Source organism: Galleria mellonella, unplaced genomic scaffold, assembly GCF_026898425.1.
Source record: "Galleria mellonella isolate WM207_F2 unplaced genomic scaffold, CSIRO_AGI_GalMel_v1 utg158, whole genome shotgun sequence".
Taxonomy (NCBI): domain Eukaryota; kingdom Metazoa; phylum Arthropoda; class Insecta; order Lepidoptera; family Pyralidae; genus Galleria; species Galleria mellonella.
Window position 1 is genome coordinate 1980766 of NW_026442003.1, and position 23276 is coordinate 2004041.

The 23276-nt window shown below is 36.7% G+C and overlaps 2 protein-coding genes across 3 annotated transcripts in view; one reads left to right on the forward strand and one right to left on the reverse strand.

Annotated features, from left to right (window-relative positions):
- LOC113518728 (serine-rich adhesin for platelets-like) overlaps positions 1-10584 on the forward strand; it is a 32741-nt gene extending 22157 nt beyond the window's left edge. For both annotated transcript variants that reach the window (XM_052892336.1, XM_052892335.1), the window contains 5 exons: positions 207-254; positions 835-882; positions 985-7107; positions 7499-9043; positions 9866-10584. In XM_052892336.1, coding sequence (XP_052748296.1) covers positions 207-254; positions 835-882; positions 985-7107; positions 7499-9043; positions 9866-10026 — 7925 coding nt within the window. In that variant the 3' untranslated portion in view covers positions 10027-10584. The remainder of the gene's footprint in view (positions 1-206; positions 255-834; positions 883-984; positions 7108-7498; positions 9044-9865) is intronic.
- A 497-nt stretch (positions 10585-11081) lies between these two features.
- On the reverse strand, positions 11082-22859 carry LOC113513985 (uncharacterized). The gene is made up of 3 exons (XM_026897969.3): positions 22708-22859; positions 17306-19830; positions 11082-16909 (listed from the first exon to the last, which is right to left on the reverse strand). Exon 2 carries the CDS (start codon positions 19605-19607, stop codon positions 17307-17309), a length of 2301 nt encoding a protein of 766 aa, XP_026753770.1. The 5' UTR covers positions 19608-19830; positions 22708-22859; the 3' UTR covers positions 11082-16909; position 17306.
- Between the last annotated feature and the right edge of the window lie 417 nt (positions 22860-23276).

The following is a 23276-nucleotide window of genomic DNA, read 5'->3' on the forward strand; positions in this document are numbered from 1 at the left end:
GGATAGGTAGAAGAACTCATATTTTATTAAATAAATACAGTACAATTCTATATGTGAAAGAATTTTAGGTAAAATATTTTATAAAAAAATCATGTCTTCTCTTTTTACAATATTTTTTAGATTTTTAATAATTAATGTTTAAACTATTATTCACTTAACTCTATCTACGATACATATATTTTCTAAATATTTAAATTTTTTTTCAGATTTCGATGAAGTCATTACGATTATAGAGGAATACACAGAAACTACAGGTGATTTTTTTTTTATTTTCAATTATACACACTGTCTTGGTTGTCTATACTATGTTTATACTAGACATAATTGGAAATTAGATGACGCGCTTGTTTATATTAGATCCTCTTGAGAACCTTCCTTGCTGACTTTACGTGACTTGCTTCAGCTGCTGGAGGTTTATTGTGAGCACTTAAAACCTAACAGTTTTAAATAAAGCTGTCCTGCATATTGGAACTAAAAGCAAATACAAAACAAGCTCCCTAACCAAGCTTAAAAAACAGCAAGCCCTCTGATCTTTCGGATGACTGGAATTGATTCTGCGTATATCCAAATTTAGGATTCAAAGCATAACCTTCTTCATAAGTCACTGTGTAACTTAGAGCCTTTACATATGGCTACTGAAATATGCACTTACACGGCTCTGTAAGACTATGTTTCTGATCTATATGTAGATCTGTGGCAACATTGGTATTGAGGGTGGACTAACTGGGCTACGAGTGCACTGTTCCATCTTTATCCATTATGATCAATCCAAAAGGACACTTAATAGGCAGTCTTTTAAAATATCTTTACCTCATTATTTCCTTTTTCTTTCAGACTTCATTGACGCTTTGAGAAATATAAGGAAGGCGACAGGAGAAGATGGTAAGTAGCTTGATATATTTTTTATCATAATTTATTCACAATTAATAATTGTCAATTATGAATAATGATATAATAAATATAAATATTTTCTCACTCCTATAGATATCATCAAGGCAATCGAGATTATCAAAAACGACCCGACCAAACCCACAACTACCACGACGACGACCACAACGCCAGCCCCAACCACTACCACGACCACAACCCAAGCTCCAATCACCATAACCCTAGCACCAACTACCACAACGCCAGCTCCAATTACCACCACTCCAGTATCAGTCTCTACTAGACCGACATCGGAATCGGGAGAATCCACCCAGAGTTCAGAAACGGAAAGTAACTCGGCAAGTCAATCATCACAATCCGAGCAATCAGAACAAAGTAGCTCACAAAACCAGTCTGAATCCCAATCCTCATCGGAATCTGAACAAAGTAATTCACAAAGTCAATCTGAGTCACAATCAACGTCAACAGAAAACAAGAATTCGAGAGAAGTTGAGATTGAAACGCGAACAGAGAGGATAATAGAGGAGAGAGAAAAACAACAAATAGAAGAAGAAGTCCAACAAAATCAGTCTGAAACCCAATCAACTTCATCAGAAAGCGAGCAAAGAGAACAAAGTAGCTCACAAAGCCAATCTACATCGCAAGTAGAGAAATCACAGGCAGATGAATCTAGCTCACAGAGTCAATCTACATCTCAAGCAGCCTCCTCACAATCGGACGAATCGCAACAAGCTAACTCACAGAGTCAAGCTGCATCTCAAGCATCGTCATCAGAATCAGAGCAATCACAACAAGCTAGTTCACAGAGTCAAGCTGCATCTCAAGCAGCATCATCAGAATCAGAGGAATCACAACAAGCTAGCTCACAGAGTCAAGCCGCATCTCAAGCAGCCTCCTCACAATCAGAAGAATCACAACAAGCTAGCTCACAGAGTCAGTCTGCATCTCAAGCAGCCTCCTCACAATCGGACGAATCACAACAAGCTAACTCACAGAGTCAAGCTGCATCTCAAGCATCGTCATCAGAATCAGAGCAATCACAACAAGCTAGTTCACAGAGTCAAGCTGCATCTCAAGCAGCATCTTCAGAATCAGAGGAATCACAACAAGCTAGCTCACAGAGTCAAGCTGCATCTCAGGCAGCATCATCAGAATCAGAGGAATCACAACAAGCTAGCTCACAGAGTCAAGCCGCATCTCAAGCAGCATCATCAGAATCAGAGGAATCACAACAAGCTAGCTCACAGAGTCAAGCCGCATCTCAAGCAGCATCATCAGAATCAGAGGAATCACAACAGGCTAGCTCACAGAATCAATCCGCATCTCAAGCATCGTCATCAGAATCAGAGCAATCACAACAAGCAAGCTCACAGAGTCAAGCTGCATCTCAAGTAGCCTCCTCACAATCAGATGAATCACAACAAGCTAGCTCACAGAGTCAAGCTGCATCTCAAGCAGCGTCTTCAGAATCAGAGGAATCACAACAAGCAAGCTCACAGAGTCAAGCTGCATCTCAAGCAGCTTCCTCACAATCAGATGAATCACAACAAGCTAGCTCACAGAGTCAAGCTGCATCTCAAGCAGCCTCCTCACAATCAGATGAATCACAACAAGCTAGCTCACAGAGTCAAGCTGCATCTCAAGCAGCATCATCAGAATCAGAGGAATCACAACAAGCTAGCTCACAGAGTCAAGCCGCATCTCAAGCAGCCTCCTCACAATCAGAAGAATCACAACAAGCTAGCTCACAGAGTCAGTCTGCATCTCAAGCAGCCTCCTCACAATCGGACGAATCACAACAAGCTAACTCACAGAGTCAAGCTGCATCTCAAGCATCGTCATCAGAATCAGAGCAATCACAACAAGCTAGTTCACAGAGTCAAGCTGCATCTCAAGCAGCATCTTCAGAATCAGAGGAATCACAACAAGCTAGCTCACAGAGTCAAGCTGCATCTCAGGCAGCATCATCAGAATCAGAGGAATCACAACAAGCTAGCTCACAGAGTCAAGCCGCATCTCAAGCAGCATCATCAGAATCAGAGGAATCACAACAAGCTAGCTCACAGAGTCAAGCCGCATCTCAAGCAGCATCATCAGAATCAGAGGAATCACAACAGGCTAGCTCACAGAATCAATCCGCATCTCAAGCATCGTCATCAGAATCAGAGCAATCACAACAAGCAAGCTCACAGAGTCAAGCTGCATCTCAAGTAGCCTCCTCACAATCAGATGAATCACAACAAGCTAGCTCACAGAGTCAAGCTGCATCTCAAGCAGCGTCTTCAGAATCAGAGGAATCACAACAAGCAAGCTCACAGAGTCAAGCTGCATCTCAAGCAGCTTCCTCACAATCAGATGAATCACAACAAGCTAGCTCACAGAGTCAAGCTGCATCTCAAGCAGCCTCCTCACAATCAGATGAATCACAACAAGCTAGCTCACAGAGTCAAGCTGCATCTCAAGCAGCGTCATCAGAATCAGAGGAATCACAACAAGCTAGCTCACAGAGTCAAGCCGCATCTCAAACAGCGTCAACAGAATCAGAGGAATCACAACAAGCAAGCTCACAGAGTCAAGCTGCATCTCAAGCAGCTTCCTCGCAATCAGATGAATCACAACAAGCTAGCTCACAGAGTCAAGCCGCATCTCAAGCAGCATCATCAGAATCAGAGGAATCACAACAAGCTAGCTCACAGAGTCAAGCCGCATCTCAAGCAGCATCATCAGAATCAGAGGAATCACAACAAGCTAGCTCACAGAGTCAAGCCGCATCTCAAGCAGCATCATCAGAATCAGAGGAATCACAACAAGCTAGCTCACAGAGTCAAGCCGCATCTCAAGCATCGTCATCAGAATCAGAGCAATCACAACAAGCTAGCTCACAGAGTCAAGCTGCATCTCAAGTAGCCTCCTCACAATCAGATGAATCACAACAAGCTAGCTCACAGAGTCAAGCTGCATCTCAAGCAGCGTCATCAGAATCAGAGCAATCACAACAAGCTAGCTCACAGAGTCAAGCTGCATCTCAAGCATCGTCATCAGAATCAGAGCAATCACAACAAGCTAGTTCACAGAGTCAAGCTGCATCTCAAGCAGCATCTTCAGAATCAGAGGAATCACAACAAGCTAGCTCACAGAGTCAAGCTGCATCTCAGGCAGCATCATCAGAATCAGAAGAATCACAACAAGCTAGCTCACAGAGTCAAGCTGCATCTCAAGCAGCCTCCTCACAATCAGAAGAATCACAACAAGCTAGCTCACAGAGTCAGTCTGCATCTCAAGCATCGTCATCAGAATCAGAGCAATCACAACAAGCTAGTTCACAGAGTCAAGCAGCATCTTCAGAATCAGAGGAATCACAACAAGCTAGCTCACAGAGTCAAGCTGCATCTCAGGCAGCATCATCAGAATCAGAAGAATCACAACAAGCTAGCTCACAGAGTCAAGCTGCATCTCAAGCAGCCTCCTCACAATCAGAAGAATCACAACAAGCTAGCTCACAGAGTCAGTCTGCATCTCAAGCAGCCTCCTCACAATCAGAAGAATCACAACAAGCTAGCTCACAGAGTCAGTCTGCATCTCAAGCAGCCTCCTCACAATCAGATGAATCACAACAAGCTAGCTCACAGAGTCAGTCTGCATCTCAAGCAGCCTCCTCACAATCAGATGAATCACAACAAGCTAGCTCACAGAGTCAGTCTGCATCTCAAGCATCGTCATCAGAATCAGAGGAATCACAACAAGCTAGCTCACAGAGTCAAGCCGCATCTCAAGCAGCATCTTCAGAATCAGAGGAATCACAACAAGCTAGCTCACAGAGTCAAGCTGCATCTCAGGCAGCATCATCAGAATCAGAAGAATCACAACAAGCTAGCTCACAGAGTCAAGCTGCATCTCAAGCAGCCTCCTCACAATCAGAAGAATCACAACAAGCTAGCTCACAGAGTCAGTCTGCATCTCAAGCAGCCTCCTCACAATCAGAAGAATCACAACAAGCTAGCTCACAGAGTCAGTCTGCATCTCAAGCAGCCTCCTCACAATCAGATGAATCACAACAAGCTAGCTCACAGAGTCAAGCCGCATCTCAAGCAGCCTCCTCACAATCAGATGAATCACAACAAGCTAGCTCACAGAGTCAAGCCGCATCTCAAGCAGCATCATCAGAATCAGAGGAATCACAACAAGCTAGCTCACAGAGTCAAGCCGCATCTCAAACAGCGTCAACAGAATCAGAGGAATCACAACAAGCAAGCTCACAGAGTCAAGCTGCATCTCAAGCAGCTTCCTCGCAATCAGATGAATCACAACAAGCTAGCTCACAGAGTCAAGCCGCATCTCAAGCAGCATCATCAGAATCAGAGGAATCACAACAAGCTAGCTCACAGAGTCAAGCCGCATCTCAAGCAGCATCATCAGAATCAGAGGAATCACAACAAGCTAGCTCACAGAGTCAAGCCGCATCTCAAGCAGCATCATCAGAATCAGAGGAATCACAACAAGCTAGCTCACAGAGTCAAGCCGCATCTCAAGCATCGTCATCAGAATCAGAGCAATCACAACAAGCTAGCTCACAGAGTCAAGCTGCATCTCAAGTAGCCTCCTCACAATCAGATGAATCACAACAAGCTAGCTCACAGAGTCAAGCTGCATCTCAAGCAGCGTCATCAGAATCAGAGGAATCACAACAAGCAAGCTCACAGAGTCAAGCTGCATCTCAAGTAGCTTCCTCACAATCAGATGAATCACAACAAGCTAGCTCACAGAGTCAAGCTGCATCTCAAGCAGCCTCCTCACAATCAGATGAATCACAACAAGCTAGCTCACAGAGTCAAGCTGCATCTCAAGCAGCGTCATCAGAATCAGATCAATCACAACAAGCTAGCTCACAGAGTCAATCCGTATCTCAAGCAGCATCATCAGAATCAGAGGAATCACAACAAGCTAGCTCACAGAGTCAAGCCGCATCTCAAACAGCGTCAACAGAATCAGAGGAATCACAACAAGCAAGCTCACAGAGTCAAGCTGCATCTCAAGCAGCTTCCTCGCAATCAGATGAATCACAACAAGCTAGCTCACAGAGTCAAGCCGCATCTCAAGCAGCATCATCAGAATCAGAGGAATCACAACAAGCTAGCTCAAAGAGTCAAGCTGCATCTCAAGCAGCTTCCTCACAATCAGATGAATCACAACAAGCTAGCTCACAGAGTCAAGCCGCATCTCAAGCATCGTCATCAGAATCAGAGGAATCACAACAAGCTAGCTCACAGAGTCAAGCCGCATCTCAAGCAGCATCATCAAAATCAGAGGAATCACAACAAGCAAGCTCACAGAGTCAAGCCGCATCTCAAGCATCGTCATCAGAATCAGAGCAATCACAACAAGCTAGCTCACAGAGTCAAGCTGCATCTCAAGTAGCCTCCTCACAATCAGATGAATCACAACAAGCTAGCTCACAGAGTCAAGCTGCATCTCAAGCAGCGTCATCAGAATCAGAGGAATCACAACAAGCAAGCTCACAGAGTCAAGCTGCATCTCAAGCAGCTTCCTCACAATCAGATGAATCACAACAAGCTAGCTCACAGAGTCAAGCTGCGTCTCAAGTAGCCTCCTCACAATCAGATGAATCACAACAAGCTAGCTCACAGAGTCAAGCTGCATCTCAAGCAGCGTCATCAGAATCAGAGGAATCACAACAAACAAGCTCACAGAGTCAAGCTGCATTTCAAGCAGCTTCCTCACAATCAGATGAATCACAACAAGCTAGCTCACAGAGTCAAGCTGCATCTCGAGGAGCGTCATCAGAATCAGAGGAATCACAAGAAGCTAATGCACAGAGTCAGTCTGCATCCCAATCAGCCGCATCGTCTTCTGAGAATTCATCAGAGAATGCGCAATCAGAACAAGCTAATGCACAAAGTCAGTCTGCATCCCAATCAGCTGCATCGTCGTCTGAGAATTCATCAGAGAATGCGCAATCAGAACAAGCTAATGCACAAAGTCAATCTGCATCCCAATCAGCTGCATCGTCTTCTGAGAATTCATCAGAGAATGCGCAATCAGAACAAGCTAATGCACAAAGTCAGTCTGCATCCCAATCAGCTGCATCGTCGTCTGAGAATTCATCAGAGAATGCACAATCAGAACAAGCTAATGCACAGAGTCAGTCTGAGTCTCAATCAGCCTCTCAAAATGCTGCTAATGAATCTTCACAACAATCAGGTACGTACAATAAAAGCAAGCAATAAATATACAAGTTTGCTGTACTGTACTTGTAATGAATATATATATCATACACTACCTATAATCATAATTATGATGGCGTTAAAGTCTTTAGGCGACATCACTTTTGAAATTAGACGTGTCATCAACAACATTCTTTTCAAACGTTTAAAAATAACCTTAAAAAATAATCATTAATAACTCTTATTGTAATTTCTCTGTCAACTTCTTAAATTGTGTGAAACACTTAGGACATATAACCTAAGTAAAAGACTTCCGCATTGCATGTTATATATGTGGTTTGTAATAGACGAAAATTAATGCGGAAGAAATTTACGCCACGGTATCGATCTAATTATGTGCTATTTAACTTTGTTTTTTAATATTTCAGTTCAACAAGAGTCAGAGGCGACTGGACCTACACAACCCATTCAACCAACTCGACCGACCGTATCTACCCAGCCAACTGACCCGACCCAACCAACTCAGCCAACTCTTCCAACTGAACCCACCCAACCAACTCAACCTACCGTACCAACCCAACCAACTCTTCCAACTGAACCCACCCAACCAACTGTACCAACTCAACCTACTCAACCAACACAGCCAACTCTTCCGACTGAACCCACCCAACCAACTGCACCAACTCAACCTACTCAACCAACACAGCCAACGCTTCCAACTGAACCTACCCAACCAACTGCACCAACTCAACCTACTCAACCAACACAGCCAACTCTTCCAACTGAACCCACCCAACCAACTGCACCAACTCAATCTACTCAACCAACACAGCCAACTCTTCCAACTGAACCTACCCAACCAACTGCACCAACTCAACCTACTCAACCAACACAGCCAACTCTTCCAACTGAACCCACCCAACCAACTGCACCAACTCAACCTACTCAACCAACACAGCCAACTCTTCCAACTGAACCCACCCAACCAACTGCACCAACTCAACCTACTCAGCTAACTGAAACAGCACAAAGTAAGGAGGCAGAATCAGAAACAAATAGCGCAGAACAATTACAACGAAGTAGCAGTTCTGAGGCGCAGTCAGAAGCAAATAGTGAAGAACAATCACAGCAAACAGAATCCCAAGAAAACAGCAGTTCAGAAGAACAGTCAGAAGCAAACCGTAACGCAGAATCCCAACAAAGTGCCAGTTCAGAAGCACAGTCAGAAGCAAGCCGAGAAGCAGAATCCCAACAAAGCAGCAGTTCTGAAGCACAATCTGAAGCAAGCCGAGAAGCAGAATCTCAACAAAGCAACAGTTCTGAAGCACAATCTGAAGCAAGCCGAGAAGCAGAATCCCAACAAAGCAGCAGTTCTGAAGCACAATCTGAAGCAAGCCGAGAAGCAGAATCCCAACAAAGCAGCAGTTCTGAAGCACAATCTGAAGCAAGTCGAGAAGCAGAATCCCAACAAAGCAGCAGTTCTGAAGCACAATCAGAAGCAAGCCGAGAAGCAGAATCCCAACAAAGCAGCAGTTCTGAAGCACAATCTGAAGCAAGCCGAGAAGCAGAATCCCAACAAAGTAGTAGTTCTGAAGCACAATCTGAAGCAAGTCGAGAAGCAGAATCCCAACAAAGCAGCAGTTCTGAAGCACAATCTGAAGCAAGCCGAGAAGCAGAATCCCAACAAAGCAGCACCTCTGATGCACAATCAGAAGCAAGCCGAGAAGCAGAATCCCAACAAAGCAGCACCTCTGCAGCACAATCTGAAGCAAGCCGAGAAGCAGAATCCCAACAAAGCAGCAGTTCTGAAGCACAATCAGAAGCAAGCCGAGAAGCAGAGTCACAACATAACAGCAGCTCTGAGGCACAGTCAGCTGCAAATGAAGATGAAATAGAACAATCTTCCAGTCCTGTGGGCCCACCAGTCAGGCCAGGAACTGGTGGCAAATTGGCTGTGCAGCAAGGAAAGAAAGGTGAGATGAGATGTGACATTTATTATTATTTATTTATTTGGTATATACCAGAAATGCCGTGTAAGTCCCGGCACAAAATAGGCGACCCCTTCCTTTCTCGTGAGTGTCGTAAGAGGCTACTAGAGGAGAGCGAAAGATAAGTAGTAGCTTCCCTCTTAACATCTCTGAAGCCTAACTACGGTTGCCAACCTTCCTGCCAAGAGTAGCAATTACTGGCAAAATTCCCTTGGCTTATAATCAGCAGTGGACAGTTAAATGCTGATACGATGATGATGGTCATTGCTCTTATTGATTCTTCAAAACTATTAATAATAATAAATCTCTTTATTTTCAGGTTAGTCTAGTAGTGTAGTTTACTGTAAACTATAGTCAACCCATAGTTTACAGTTACATTATTAATTATATAAACTATTATTATTATTTTTAAAATACACATTAATTAGAAAATACAAATTGAAATTAAATTAATTAAATTAAATTTAAAAAAATTAAAAGTCATATCACTTAACGATGTTCTATTTGATGATAGAACCTAAAGGTCATCACAATATTTATTTATTTTTATATTTAAACAAAATTAGATAATATTTTTATTTTATTATTATACGTAACTTACTTAATTTATATTCTAAATTTTATTTTATTTTAATTTTATTTATGTTCTTAATTTTATTAATATTTAATCTTTATTCTTTATTTTCTGTTTTTTTTTTTTTATATATATTTGAATTTTCTATATATTTTTAGTTTTCTTTCAATTTTTTACATTTATTTCATTCTTAATACAATACATATATTTTGTTTGTTGTTTTAACGTTCCAGAAATCCTGCACGCATTGGAAACGAGTATGAACTTAAAGATTCTAATACTACCAAACGGTCCAAAACAGAAGAACTGCTATTGTACCTGCGAGAGTGATGCCACACCAAAATTAGTTCCTGTGAAGGACTTGCCAGCTGAAATAACGGCAATAGAATCCTAAATAAAAACTTTAAAAAATATTTAATAATAAAAAAAATATATAAATAGAATATTTTATATTTATGTGCATGGTCGTAGCTAGGAAGTCATCGAGGGGCAATGCCCTTCCTTAAAAGGCCCAATGTCTTACCTAAAAATGAAAGGCCCAAGAAAATTAGACAGATTCGTCACTTAAATATGGCTTCTGCCCTACCTAAAAGTTCTTTTGCCCTACCTTAAACTTGATTCTAGATACGGCCTTGTTTATGTGTAATTATTTTTCAACTTCTCTATTAACTAAATACATAAATTAAAATAATGTTAAACTATATAATATATACCTAAATATAGTTAATAAAACATAAAATAGTGTTATATGATATTAAAAAATATATTTTTAATAATAAAATGATAAGAAACAATAATTATAATTAGTCAATTGTATTAATTAAATGATTTCTTGTTAAACTGTGTAGTTATGTTTATCATATAGTTGTGATTGCTTGAATATTTAAAGTATTATTACTTACATAAGACTTATGTATTTTCAAGCAATAAATATTTGTATATTTTTTGTTTTTTTTTTTTGTTTTTAGTCTTTTCTTTCCCGCCATAACAAATTACCTACCTTAACTTTCAAGCTTAGCTTTCGTTACACATTTATGTTGAAAATGCTTGATTTGTCAATGACAAATTTTACATTACTAGATTATATATTCGACGCAGTTTATGTAGAAAGTATGCGAGCGGGTTGTATTTAAATTTGGTAGGGTTATACGGCAGTATAACATTTTCTATACACTAGCCTGCTATGAATTGAGAAAAATAGTAACTGGTGGTGTATCTTTCGTCCTCTTTTTACTAATTATATTTGCATAAGAAAAAAGGTGGCAACCATATGATTTACAATTTTTATTTTATTATTCCTTCTATGTAATTCCTTGTTCTTAGATTCAACCATAGCTGTTTTTTTTTTTTAAATATTTTTCCAGTTTTTTTCCCTCACAAATAATGTTATTTTAATTTGTATAATATTTATGTAGAAAAGGATAACAATTCACAAATGAAACAAAAATAAAAATAAAAAATTATTTCATTTATTAAAATTTTATTTATAAATGATTTATTTTTCTCTTAGACATTTATTTTGTTGATTGTTTAACGGTAAACACAAAAACCAACTGTAGGTACAACCATGTAGCGTCACTAGTACATATATAATATATATTTATATGTATAAAAAAAGTATAAAATTCATGATTTTAAAATTTCAGACGACTTCATAATTACTCGAATTTTATTAACATTATTATCAATAAATTACATTTAAAATTCTGCACGTTTCGTTGATTTTATACATAATAAATCGACAAATAACAATAATTGTCGACAATAAAAAATTATGAAACACAATATTTAATAGCAATTGTACAATATGGTAAAACCTTCCAAAAACATTAAAAATAATACAGAGTAAAAAACTGTTCGATAGTCTATGACGCGAATGTATCTGGCCAGTAAGTGTCAATTTTCTTTTTCAAACATTTTGAAGTAATGTATATAATTGGCGCGCGCGATTTGGCGCCAATGAACTCAACTTATTTGAATTACTTCGAATCTTAAATACAATTACAGTTAGTTTTTAAAAGATAATATTTTTTTTTTAAATGTAATTTATAATAGCCAAGATATTGGTTCGAAAAACCACCGCGAATTTATAACAATATATACGTCATTACAATAGATAAACAAATCTTATTAAAAAAAAGAAATCGAAAAACAATGAAAAATATCGACAAGGCAAAGAAAACTTTAACATACACAGGGAACCTAATAGTAATTGTATTAAAATCATTGAAAAAGTTAAGGTTCAAAACGAAATATCAATTAACATGGGATCATGATGGGATGGGATACTACCTTTGTGAGATATGTGTATTTTATAGTCAAATACAGGCTGGAAACGACCGTAATCAGGACGCCTATATGAAAGTTTTACTCGAGTAAGTACATTAAATAAGTTACTTAACTGCGAGGTGACTTTTGACGCAACCCAATTAAGATCCCCATTAGACAAATGTTTAACGAATCCATTGATGGAATTGTTACCGACTATAAGTTGCTACAAAAGTTGTATAATATCTATATATGGCAATATTTATATATTTTAGTTACAATATCTATCTATTCTTTTTCTAAAATATTCTATTTATAAAAGTCTGTTATCTGAAAAATAATATTGAATAACAAACAGACTTTTAGCATATTCGAAAATAGATATCCGACTGATGTAGGCGGTATAAAAATGAGTGATGGCCGTTTTCTGCTGTCCAGAGGCACCCAATATATAGATACCGATGCCTAGCTGATATCTTACTGTATCGTGGACTCGCTAGTGAAGACTTACATTTATGGATTCGCTTGCCATTTGTATACAGGGTCAATCGAAATGACTTCAAACGACAAAAGAAGGACTTTGTACGTATTTTAAGCAATTCAGAATGACGAAGCTGACGGCCCACCTTATGGAAACTAGTAATCGTCACTTATATATATGATTACGATTTAATATCAATTCATTGGCGTCACTCGCTGATAGATCGATTAACAGTAAGTTACTCACGAGAGTTATACTCTTGCGAGTGACAATAAGTCACTCACAAGAGTTGTACTCTTATTAGTAACGTAACTTACGAGACTTACGAGTAAAACTCACAGGCCATGTGATGTGAGAGCAACTTACATGTATGTATATATACTATGAAATTTTTTTGATAGTACAAAATAATTTGACCAGACGCATCTAATATATAATACCTAGCACTAATGATAAAAACAAATGAACTAGGTTACGTTACTAGGACCAAATTGGGAAAACAAATGTATCACAGATATTAAAATGCGACTGCCGACAAGTACCAAAATGATAATTTTTTTTTATACATAAATTGTTATTTTACTGAAATAGCTATTATTTTGTCTAATTCCGCCATCATTAGTATGAAACTGCCAACATTCGAAGATTGACTACTATTATTACTATTATTACAAGAAGCTCTACAACCTTCCATATCAGCCACCAATCTCCGACCGTCATTCCGTCCGCGCACGTTTTGCATTTATAAATAATATGCGCCGAATGCCTACAATCACTAGTGTTAACATTGGTTCATGTAACAATAGACTGGGAAATGATCGCGTAGGGTTTGATAATTGATAATTATAAAGTAATCAAGCCTTGCGATTGAGAATAGTTCATCGCCTTTTCAAATTCATATTTTTTTCTTTCACTTCACTTTATTGCACCAAATAAAAATAATGAATATAGTAAGTTTTAATGAGAAGTGATACAAAAGGCTGCCTAATCGCCAAGCAATCTTTTCCAGACAACCTTTGGGTAGAGGACATTGAGAAAACCGACAAAGGTAGTAGGTGGCGCACTATTATACCAATATATACGAATACATATTTGTATATATATATATATATATATATATATATATATATATATATATATAGATTATATAGTTTCGAGTGTTTCCATAGAAATGCCTCGAGAAAAACTGGTCAACTTTTTCATACAATTTTGCGTGATAAATAGTTATGAGTGATTCCTTTACAACTTCTATATTTATTTTGTCTTATAATTTTTGCATATTTTTAATGCGTAAACATTATCATTTTATTCATTAAATAATACGTCAAGATACATTGTACGCGTAAGTATATAAAATACTGATAAAAAAAAAAAACGAGACAGCTAATTTGACAATTAGCTGACAAAAAGTTGACCCGTTTTTGAGGCTCGATCCTCTATCTAGATAATCTGAGACAAACTTATGTAAAAGCACATACACGACATAAGAGAATGACGGCGTAGAAGAAAGAACACAGGAAAATAGTACTTAAGGGAGAGACAGTAGAACTTAACAGAGATTTCGAAAATAGCGTAAATTTGAGCGCAAAGTTTGAGGCAGAGGTTGTTGACACTTTCTCTAAATTTTAAAAATTCTTTTCTAACGAATCCTTTAACGTGCGCTTCGATTGAAATACTTTTAAAAAATCCAATTTTTGCCTGTTACAAACGGACGACCAATTATGTTAACTATGCTTATAGAAATAAAATTTATTATGCAAAATCTTTGGCACTTGTCCACAGACAGAGAAATCAATTAGGTCCCGATATCTGTTAATAATATTACATGTAATCAAATGCATCTTAGATTTATTACTATTGTGATGTAAGTATTGGACAGAGTGGCTAGCGCTACAATAGACCGATTTTCGGTTGCCGATCATACGCGACGGAACACCAATAGAAACTACATACGATTAGCTATTGTCGATGACATACCGTTGAACCCTTGCGCCCGACGTTTGTTCGGTAATCGCGGATCGATCTCTAGCCAACAGAAGATCGGCAATACTTTATTGCGTATGTTCTTTTTGGAGTTGGTGTACAATCCGCATTGAGGGTATTACGACCGAAAATATGCTAAATATAACGCTAGCCTTAAGGTATCCATGTTTAAATATGGTCCTTTTAGGCTGGCAATAGACGTCTGGGTATAATTAGACCTTATTACAATTTAACAAAATTTATCAAATAAGCCCCAGTGAAGAAATGTATGTAATACGTTTGGAGTCTTCGTCTATGACAGCTGTTAAACGAATAGGCCTTATCAATGACTTTTTATCCGAAGGCTGAATTAATCAGGATGATTTTTAGCTATTTGATGAGAAATTTGCATTAATTATATAGTGTTTTTAATTTAATTTTATATTTCCTTCTTTCTTTAGTTTAATCCGAAGCTCGAAGGACCGGAAAAATAACGAATCCTTATATAATTTAGTTGTAATTTTACGGTACTTAACATTTGGTGGTAGCTTTCAACACAAGAACCGAAAATAAAGACAATGATGGTGGTGCTTACCATGATCTTAGATTTGGTCACTAAATATTTGGCAATAATTTTATGCTAATTTATAATAATGTATAATCAATTATTAAACTATCAATAAACGCATTTTATTTTTTTATAACATAATATTTTAATGTAATAACTACCGGTTTAACTCACGTGTAATTAGTTCGAAGAAGCTCGACTAGTTTCGGCAACAATTCGTGATCCTTAGTCATGAGCTACTGTGACGCGAGTACCAGCCTGACTGGTTATTTAACAACTATATAACATAGACGTTCCTATGAACAGATGTAACAAATCATTAGCTAAAAAGTCTCCAGAATAAAATCGCACAGATAATCAAAATATGTCTATTGCCAGCCAAAAACCTGTTTTTGTAAAACGCTACGCGTCTCTTTTAGTTTCTCGTCGCTATTTTCTTAGCGCGATCACACTATTTACTTAGTAAAACAAGACTTAACAAACTATTTTTACAAAAAAAAAAAACCAATACAACAAATTAGTCTTAGACCATGCTGCATGTTAAACCTACTTTTACAAAAAAAAAAAAAACAAAACGTGTTCACCAAAAAGTCGAATTGAGAATCTTCTAACTTTAGGTGAAATGAGAAGGAAAATTACTAAAAATTAGTGGTCACATTATTCGAGAGTACCACCATGCGATTTAAAACAAAATAATAAAATTATTATTGTAAAAAACATTGATTCTTTTTTAATGATAGATTTAAGTCTGAGCCACTTTAAATTTATTTCTTGGTGTGTTCATAACATAGTACTTTATATAATCGATTTTAAATTTAGAAGTAATTACTGGAAATGGCACCTAAGAATTTACCTAATTATCTGCAGCACCATTAAATTTAGGATGATCAAATGTAGGTAATTAAAATTGAACTTTCTTACAATGTAAACTACGAACGATTTATCTTGTTACAAGTCTTTCACGATACGCGCCATGTTTGTGGCTATCATCAAAAGAGGAAAGGTAATATTTTTCGTGTATTTGTATGTCCAAATTGACATAATGTGTTGCCTGTACTGTTTAATGGATTCTAATAAGTGGAATGCCGTTATATGACGTCGATATTAGACTAATATGGCGGCTAAAAACTGTCAGCATCTGTCACAATATTTGAGGTTAGGAATCGTTACTGTCGGCCATTTGCAATATTGCCATGTTTTATAAAAATGTTCATTCCATAATACGGTTTATGCGTGAAGGCTTATTCATATTAAAGTTTACCACAGATTTTTTTCAGTCAAGATTAAAAAACAGTGTCAAAAATATTCAATCGAAATTACAAGAAAAATTACCTCTTACATAAAAAAAAATTACACATCGTAGCGTAGTGCGGATGACAGATGTCATTTTGAACTGTCACAGTTACTATAAAAGAACTGTAGGTATTGAATGAGGTCGTTTTTTAGTTAAAATCCATGTAATATAATTTATTCTTTTCACGATCAAATGTTATGATTAATCTGTATTTATATTTAAGATTTTTTTTTATTTTAGTGAGGCGTCAGTAGCACTGTGCTATAATGCGTAAAGTATTTCTTATCGAGCTTTTATATTCTTTTTTTAATCACTAGTATTCCATATCACTGCGTTTGTTTGTAATTTTTTGTTGTTCCTTTTCATTTTCTCTTATTATAATTTTTACTAATATTCAAAAATACTAATAAGAACATATTTTGAGCTGTTTGGTCAATAAATTTGTTTGATTCCGACATAAAAATGTCAAAAATAGTCAATGGTGCCAAATAGCACGATCTTTTTAAGTAAGGGGTAATTTTGACAAATCTATTTTCAATACATTGTTACTAGAGTAGAAAAAAAAAACATACAAATAATGTACCAATTTCTGGCAACACTTGTAGAAATTGTCCATTTTCCATCCTTACATTGTTAGGTATATACAACATAGTGGAATTTTCTTTTAAATTTTTTTTCTCATTGGAAGCAACCTTGCAGACATCCTGAAATGTAAAATGATTGCATTTCTTGATTATCAAAGTATTATTATAACATTTTTATTGATGATTAAAAAAGGACCCATTTTAATAGATGACTTTTTTTATACAACTTAGAATGGCAAACCAGCTGACAGCCCACCTGATGGAAAGTGGTAATCGTCGTCTATACACATGAGCAGTACCATGGACATAACAGAATATACTATTTCACCCACGATACACCCCATGCGTTGCCATTCCTGTGGACTCAGGTGTTATTCCTTTGTACCGTGTAAATTCACTGCCATATCTCACCCTTCAAACCGAAACATAGCCATGTAAACACAACTGCTTCACGGTAGAAAGACGAATAGGACAGAGGTGCCTGAGAAAACAAGTCTAAATTCCTTTGAAACTCACCTCACTCCATCGCAGATTCATTCACATTAATATAACTGGCCCCCATGTTTTCTCTGTGCAGAGTGGACACGACGTGTTTCTTCGCATTCTCGCCCTCAGCCACGTCCGCTTTACAAACCCCACACTTCAGTTTTCCAAATTCATAATAAACATATTTATTCCTGCCCAACATATTAATATTGTGCTTCAATTCTAAATAAAAACGGAACACGTTTTCAGCATTTGGTTTCACCGGGAAGTGTTCGGCGTAAATCAAATGTGATAACAGAGATCTTATAGAGTTGTAAACCCCTTTGCAGATCTGACACGAGAAAGAGGCACCTTCGCTGTGTAGAATGTAGTCGCCCTGCATGTACACGCTTATAATATCGCCTTTATTTTCTTTAATCTTCGCTTCAGTTATGTGATTCTGATGGTTTATACTAGATATGACATGAGTAATCGCTTCGTTTACATCTTGGAACGTTGTATTGCAATAATCACAATGGACCACATCATTTGTTGAAATCTTATTGAATGATAGTAACTCTTTATCAACATTCTCAGAATAAAGCGCTGAGCGGATCAATTTTGCCACTGTTTCGATGTGTAAAGCGCTTTCGAAGTGTTCAATGATCGCTGCAAATGACGGAACGGCCACGTACTTTGGACAGATGGCGCACACGTAATAATTACCAAAACTGGCATAGTACTCGGACGGTCTGCAATAATTCTTGTAGAGCATTGACAGTTTGTGGGGCGCGGCGTTCCTCAAATGCTTCTTCTGTCGAATGTGATTGAAGAGGACCTGTCTAGGTCCTTTCAGAGTCATATCACAACAGCTGCAGTAATTTGCGACCTTTCCTGAAGGTTTTATGAAGTTTTCGATGATCACATGGTCGCGATTGTGCTGCGGTTTGCCGACGCTCGCCAAGAATTTTGTCCAATCTAAATCTTTCGGGCCCCACTCGTCGGGAACCGCCCCATCGGGGTTACTAGCCCTCATTTTACGGTATAATTTATCCGAGAGCTTAGCTAAATGATTCTCGTCGAGAATATGAAGCGTGGAAGATTCGATTGAATCAATAGACGTCTTACAAAGACCGCACCTTATTCCATTCCCGTCATCAACGACGTCGTGGACATAGAGAAACTTCTTGTTTATTTCTTTAATTTTTTCCACCGACTTTTCATCCATAGAGAACGGGATATGCTTATCAGCTTGTAAAATGCAAGACAAATTGTGAATATGCGTTTCATTGAATACATGATTCAAAACACTGTCGTATCTGAACCTCAGGGTGTAATACTCGCATGCCATACAGAAAAATGCAAGTTTCCCAGTTCGATCGTCGATCAATGACAACAATTTGTGATTGTTGAGCAATTTAATTATAACATTCTCAATAGGCCCGTAATATCGGTACTTCTTCACTTGATTCTTAACCGGTCTCTCTGGAGCTTGATCATTTTCTTCGTTTTCTATATTTTTATTTGCATCCGCGGCGAAATTCTGATAAACATTGTCCTTAATACTCATTATTATAGGCGCTACAGAGCTTGTTTGGGTTGAGAAATCAATAACGGCGACATCTCTAGAAAGCTTATCGTAAACTCCTTGATAAAATTTGACTGCAGCATCGATGCTGGCTTCGGAATTGTCGGGGAGGTGCCTAATCAAAGCCGCTTCGAGTTTAGACGAGAAATTGCGGTCTAGCTTTTCTGTTGGTTTCACTAATTGCATTATTTGGTCCAAGTTCTGCGCTGGTGTTTCACCGCTCTCCATAGCCGAGAGTCTTCTGGACATTTTGGGTAGTATTATAGGTTCAGCTACGTCCACACTTTCTCGCTTCAGTTTCGGCAGATGCACCTCTAAGTTAAAGTGCTTTTGAAGAGAATCCATTAACGGTTCCTCATCATTTAACTCAATCTCCACTTTGCAATCCGTACAGATGTGTACTTGCTTAGCATGCTCGGCTGTTAGCAACTCAGCTTTTAGCAATTCAGGGACCTCGCTTACGGGTAGACTATTGAATCTTTGTCTCTGAAGGCTACTCTTCTTTTCCGTCGTGAAGATATACTCCACTTCGACACCCTCGCGTTTTTGAAAGAACACTTTCTTGTGTGTTTCCGTGAGGTTCTTCAAGTATTTGTGTACAGAGGGTTTCTGTTGTGTCTGCTGATGATTAAGAACGTCCTGGAAGTGTTTGGCGAGACGTTTCATCTCGTCGAGTTTCCTAAATGAAATAACGGACAATTCCGCTATTTTTTCAGTCAGTTCCTCAACACTCGCTTTATCACCCATCGTTTTGAAACAAAGCATAAAATAACAAAAAGACCTGTCTTGGAAATGAATCCAAGATTTTAAGTCATCAAACAAAGCTGGGAAAAAAAAGGAATTTTAGGCCCGTACGATAGCCGAAACTCTATTCAATGGAATATTTGTGCAGGAATTTTTAAATCCCGAAGTGATTGTGATGTGTAGCGTATTTTTATTAAAACAAAACTGGTCTGGATTTTGGGAGACTATCACCGCATTTCAAGATCTGAAACAGAAGAAAAGTGGTATATTAGTTAATTCAGATTTATATATCTTTGCTAATTAATAAACGATGGGTTCTTATTAGAAGTTTTAACAATTATTTATTTACTAGCTGATGCCCGCCACCTTGTTCGCGTAGTATTTGTTAATCCTGTTTAGTATGTATCAATACCTATGTATTATGTCTAGGAATACTGGACCAGAATTACTAAATGACGTGTCGTTCTCACTCTTTGCAAAATGACTTTACTTAAGTAGGTCGTGTACTAAGCTGTATAAGTTACTATAGTTTTTTTAACTATCCCACGGGAACTCTTTAATTTTCCGTGATTAAAAGTATCTAAGATATTGACCGGGGATGTAAGGTACCACCATGAAAAATTAAATTTAAATCGGTCCAACAGATTCGGAGATGCCTGTACAAAAAGAAAAAGGAACAAAAAATAAAAAAATCTGCACGAGTTCTATTTCGCTGATTTGTTACTTTTTTTATGCAACTTAGAATGGCAAACAAACTGACGACCCACCTGATGGAAAGTGGTAGCAGTGGTATAAACATGAGCAGTACCATGGACAAAACAGAGTATACTGTTTCGCCCATGTTACCCTCTATACGTTGCCATTCCTAAGAAGTAAGGTTTTTTCCTCTGTACCCTGTAAATTCACTGCCATATCCCACCCTTCAAACCGAAACACGCCTGCTTCACGATAGAAACACGAATGGAACAGAGGTGCCCAAGCAAACTACTTTTGTACAAAGTCTTCCTCTGGTAAATCTATTTGGAAGTTCTCGGATACCTTGAGGCAATGCATTCCAGAGTCGTAAAGTTCGGGTGATGTAGGAGTAATACATCATTAATATTAATTAATTATTTATTTACTAATAAATTATCAATTATAAGAGCTATTTATTGTTGTATGCCCTTCCATAATTGTTTAGTATTTACATTATATATAATTAATTTTATATTTTCCTTATGAGACCAACAAATCAAATGGATATAAATTATGGGGAAAATTAACGTTATTTTTTAATTAACTATTTTGTTGTAGTTTTAAACTATTCAGCCCCATTGCTAGCAATATACCTTATCAGGTCAACCTCCATGCGGTTCCCACTGGAAACCATATTCGTTCTTGTTGATTTTTTTACGACAGGTCAATTGATCTGCCTTTCGATTCTCACCTACCATCTCTCACTGGTGCTCAGCCTGCATATACCGATAGCGTGGGTGGGGTTACCATTCCATTAGTACACATTAAAAATTATCTATCTATGTCATAAAACTGTTCCGACTGGTAGGAGAGGGTAATATTAGCAACATATTTTATATATTTAGTTATATATATATATATATATATATATATATATATATATATATATATATATATATATATATATATATATATATATATATATATATATATATATATATATATATATTTTAGTTACAATATTTATATAGTGGTCTAGTAATTAATATGTTAAAAGTCTGTTATCCAAAAACTAATATTAAATAACAGTCTCTACCCCATAATTTCATTGCCATATCCCAAACTAAAACCTTTCAAACCCTTCAAACCAAAACACATTCATTCAACACAACTATTTCATGGCAGAAACACAAATGGGACAGAGGTACCCAAATGGACATTTGTAGTGTTCCTCTAGTTATGTTAAGAGATAAGTTTACAGAATTGACCCCATTATGTGTTTGGTCTCATTTCATTTAATGTATATATATATATATATATATATATATGGATAAATGTTAGATTCAAGAGAGAAGCAATTGTAAGTAATGGGGAGATCAATCCCCATAGCTAGCAATATACCCAATCAAATCAGCCTCTATATGGCTCCCTCCTGGAAACCAATTGAGTTAATTCCCAGTAAATTTGTTATAATGAATCAAGTTGACTTTACCAGTATCTATCATGCTGTATGGTACCCAGTATGGTAAGTCACTATTTTCATATATTAAAAAAAAAAAGTGCCAGAGTTAGAGAAATTTAATTTTTCTTTTTAACAATTTGCCAGAAACATATTTTGAAAATATGTCATTTTATTAAAAAAAAAAAAACATTTTTTTTCTATATTACAACATGAATTTTTATTTCATCATCCCATAACTTTGTGCCATCATTTTCATTCTTCTACAATTGTTTCATTTCTTTTCTAGTTTTCTAGTTGTTAGTATGCTGTAATATTAAATAAAGAAGTGCCAATAAAGGTAACACATGATCAATAAATATTTACAATTCATGATTAACACTTCTCATTGTCTTATTTGCTATTTTTATTACTAAAAAAAAACAGTGTTAATTCACAACACTACTATTATTTGGCTGTATAGAAAAGAGTTCTAGGTAGGTTGAAATGTCCAATTCATTATATATCGTATAAAAAAAAATAAAGTCATAAACTAAATAGCTTTTTTAAAAAAGTGGGTACAATGCAAACAAAAATATTAGAATTAATCTTATAAATTCCTTCCATATAAAACGTAATATTTCTTCTATAGACATTTTAAAGAGATCAAGGTTGTCAACCATTAACAAACAATAAATAATTCTAGCTTATAATGAGCTTGGAGTTCTGGAAAAATCAACAATAGACTACACAGTGGAAAACAACTTTTTCAGACGTATCAATATATTTACATAAAGAATATGGAGCATAAAGAAAAAGTTTGCGCACAACGAATACAAATAGCGCATGGTGCATATATTTATCTTATTAGAATTCTATTGTAAATGTATTATATTATTGGAGAAAATGTGAGGTTAGAATGATAATGCAGATCTGCGTGTAAACGAAAAAGTACTATATATTGCATGTACATATAACTTCTTTTTGTTTAAATAAATGGTTACATACCTAGTAATCTTGATTTTGTGCATGGCAGCGAGATCCGCTGCAGTTTTTAATATCGTACGGGCATGGGGTGACAGTCCAACGGTGACTATTGGTGACATGTTAAACATTTTGACAGCTACAACGTGACCCACCCCCCTCTTCGTATGGGATGGTAAGTTGAAAATGTTTTCCACTAAATAAAGGTAAAATATGTATTTTCTGAAAAATTTCCTTATTATTATCAACATAAAACAGTCCTCAAAAATTATGTTTATTTATTCAGTTAAAGCGAAAAGATTCATTTGTTATATATTATATTTATTATTGGTATATGTACGCTAGATTCTTTACTCTGATTTATTTTTTAGTGGCATTTTCGACATAAATGGCAAATAATCCTAGCGTCTGTAAAAGATTCTACTATATAAAATGAATGTGTTTAATTTATAACTTAAAATATTTTATTTATTGATTTGTTTAAATAAAAATATATTAAAAGCATATGCATTAAGAGGATTAATAATTTACAGAAGAGTAAAACAACGTCACCAATCTCTATGAATTTTAAAAACAAATAATTTTCAATTGGT

What these genes read in the sequence shown, in the direction of transcription:
- LOC113513985 (XM_026897969.3), bottom strand. Translation starts at nt 19,607, where the DNA reads ATGCTTTGTTTCAAAACGATGGGTGATAAAGCGAGTGTTGAGGAACTG.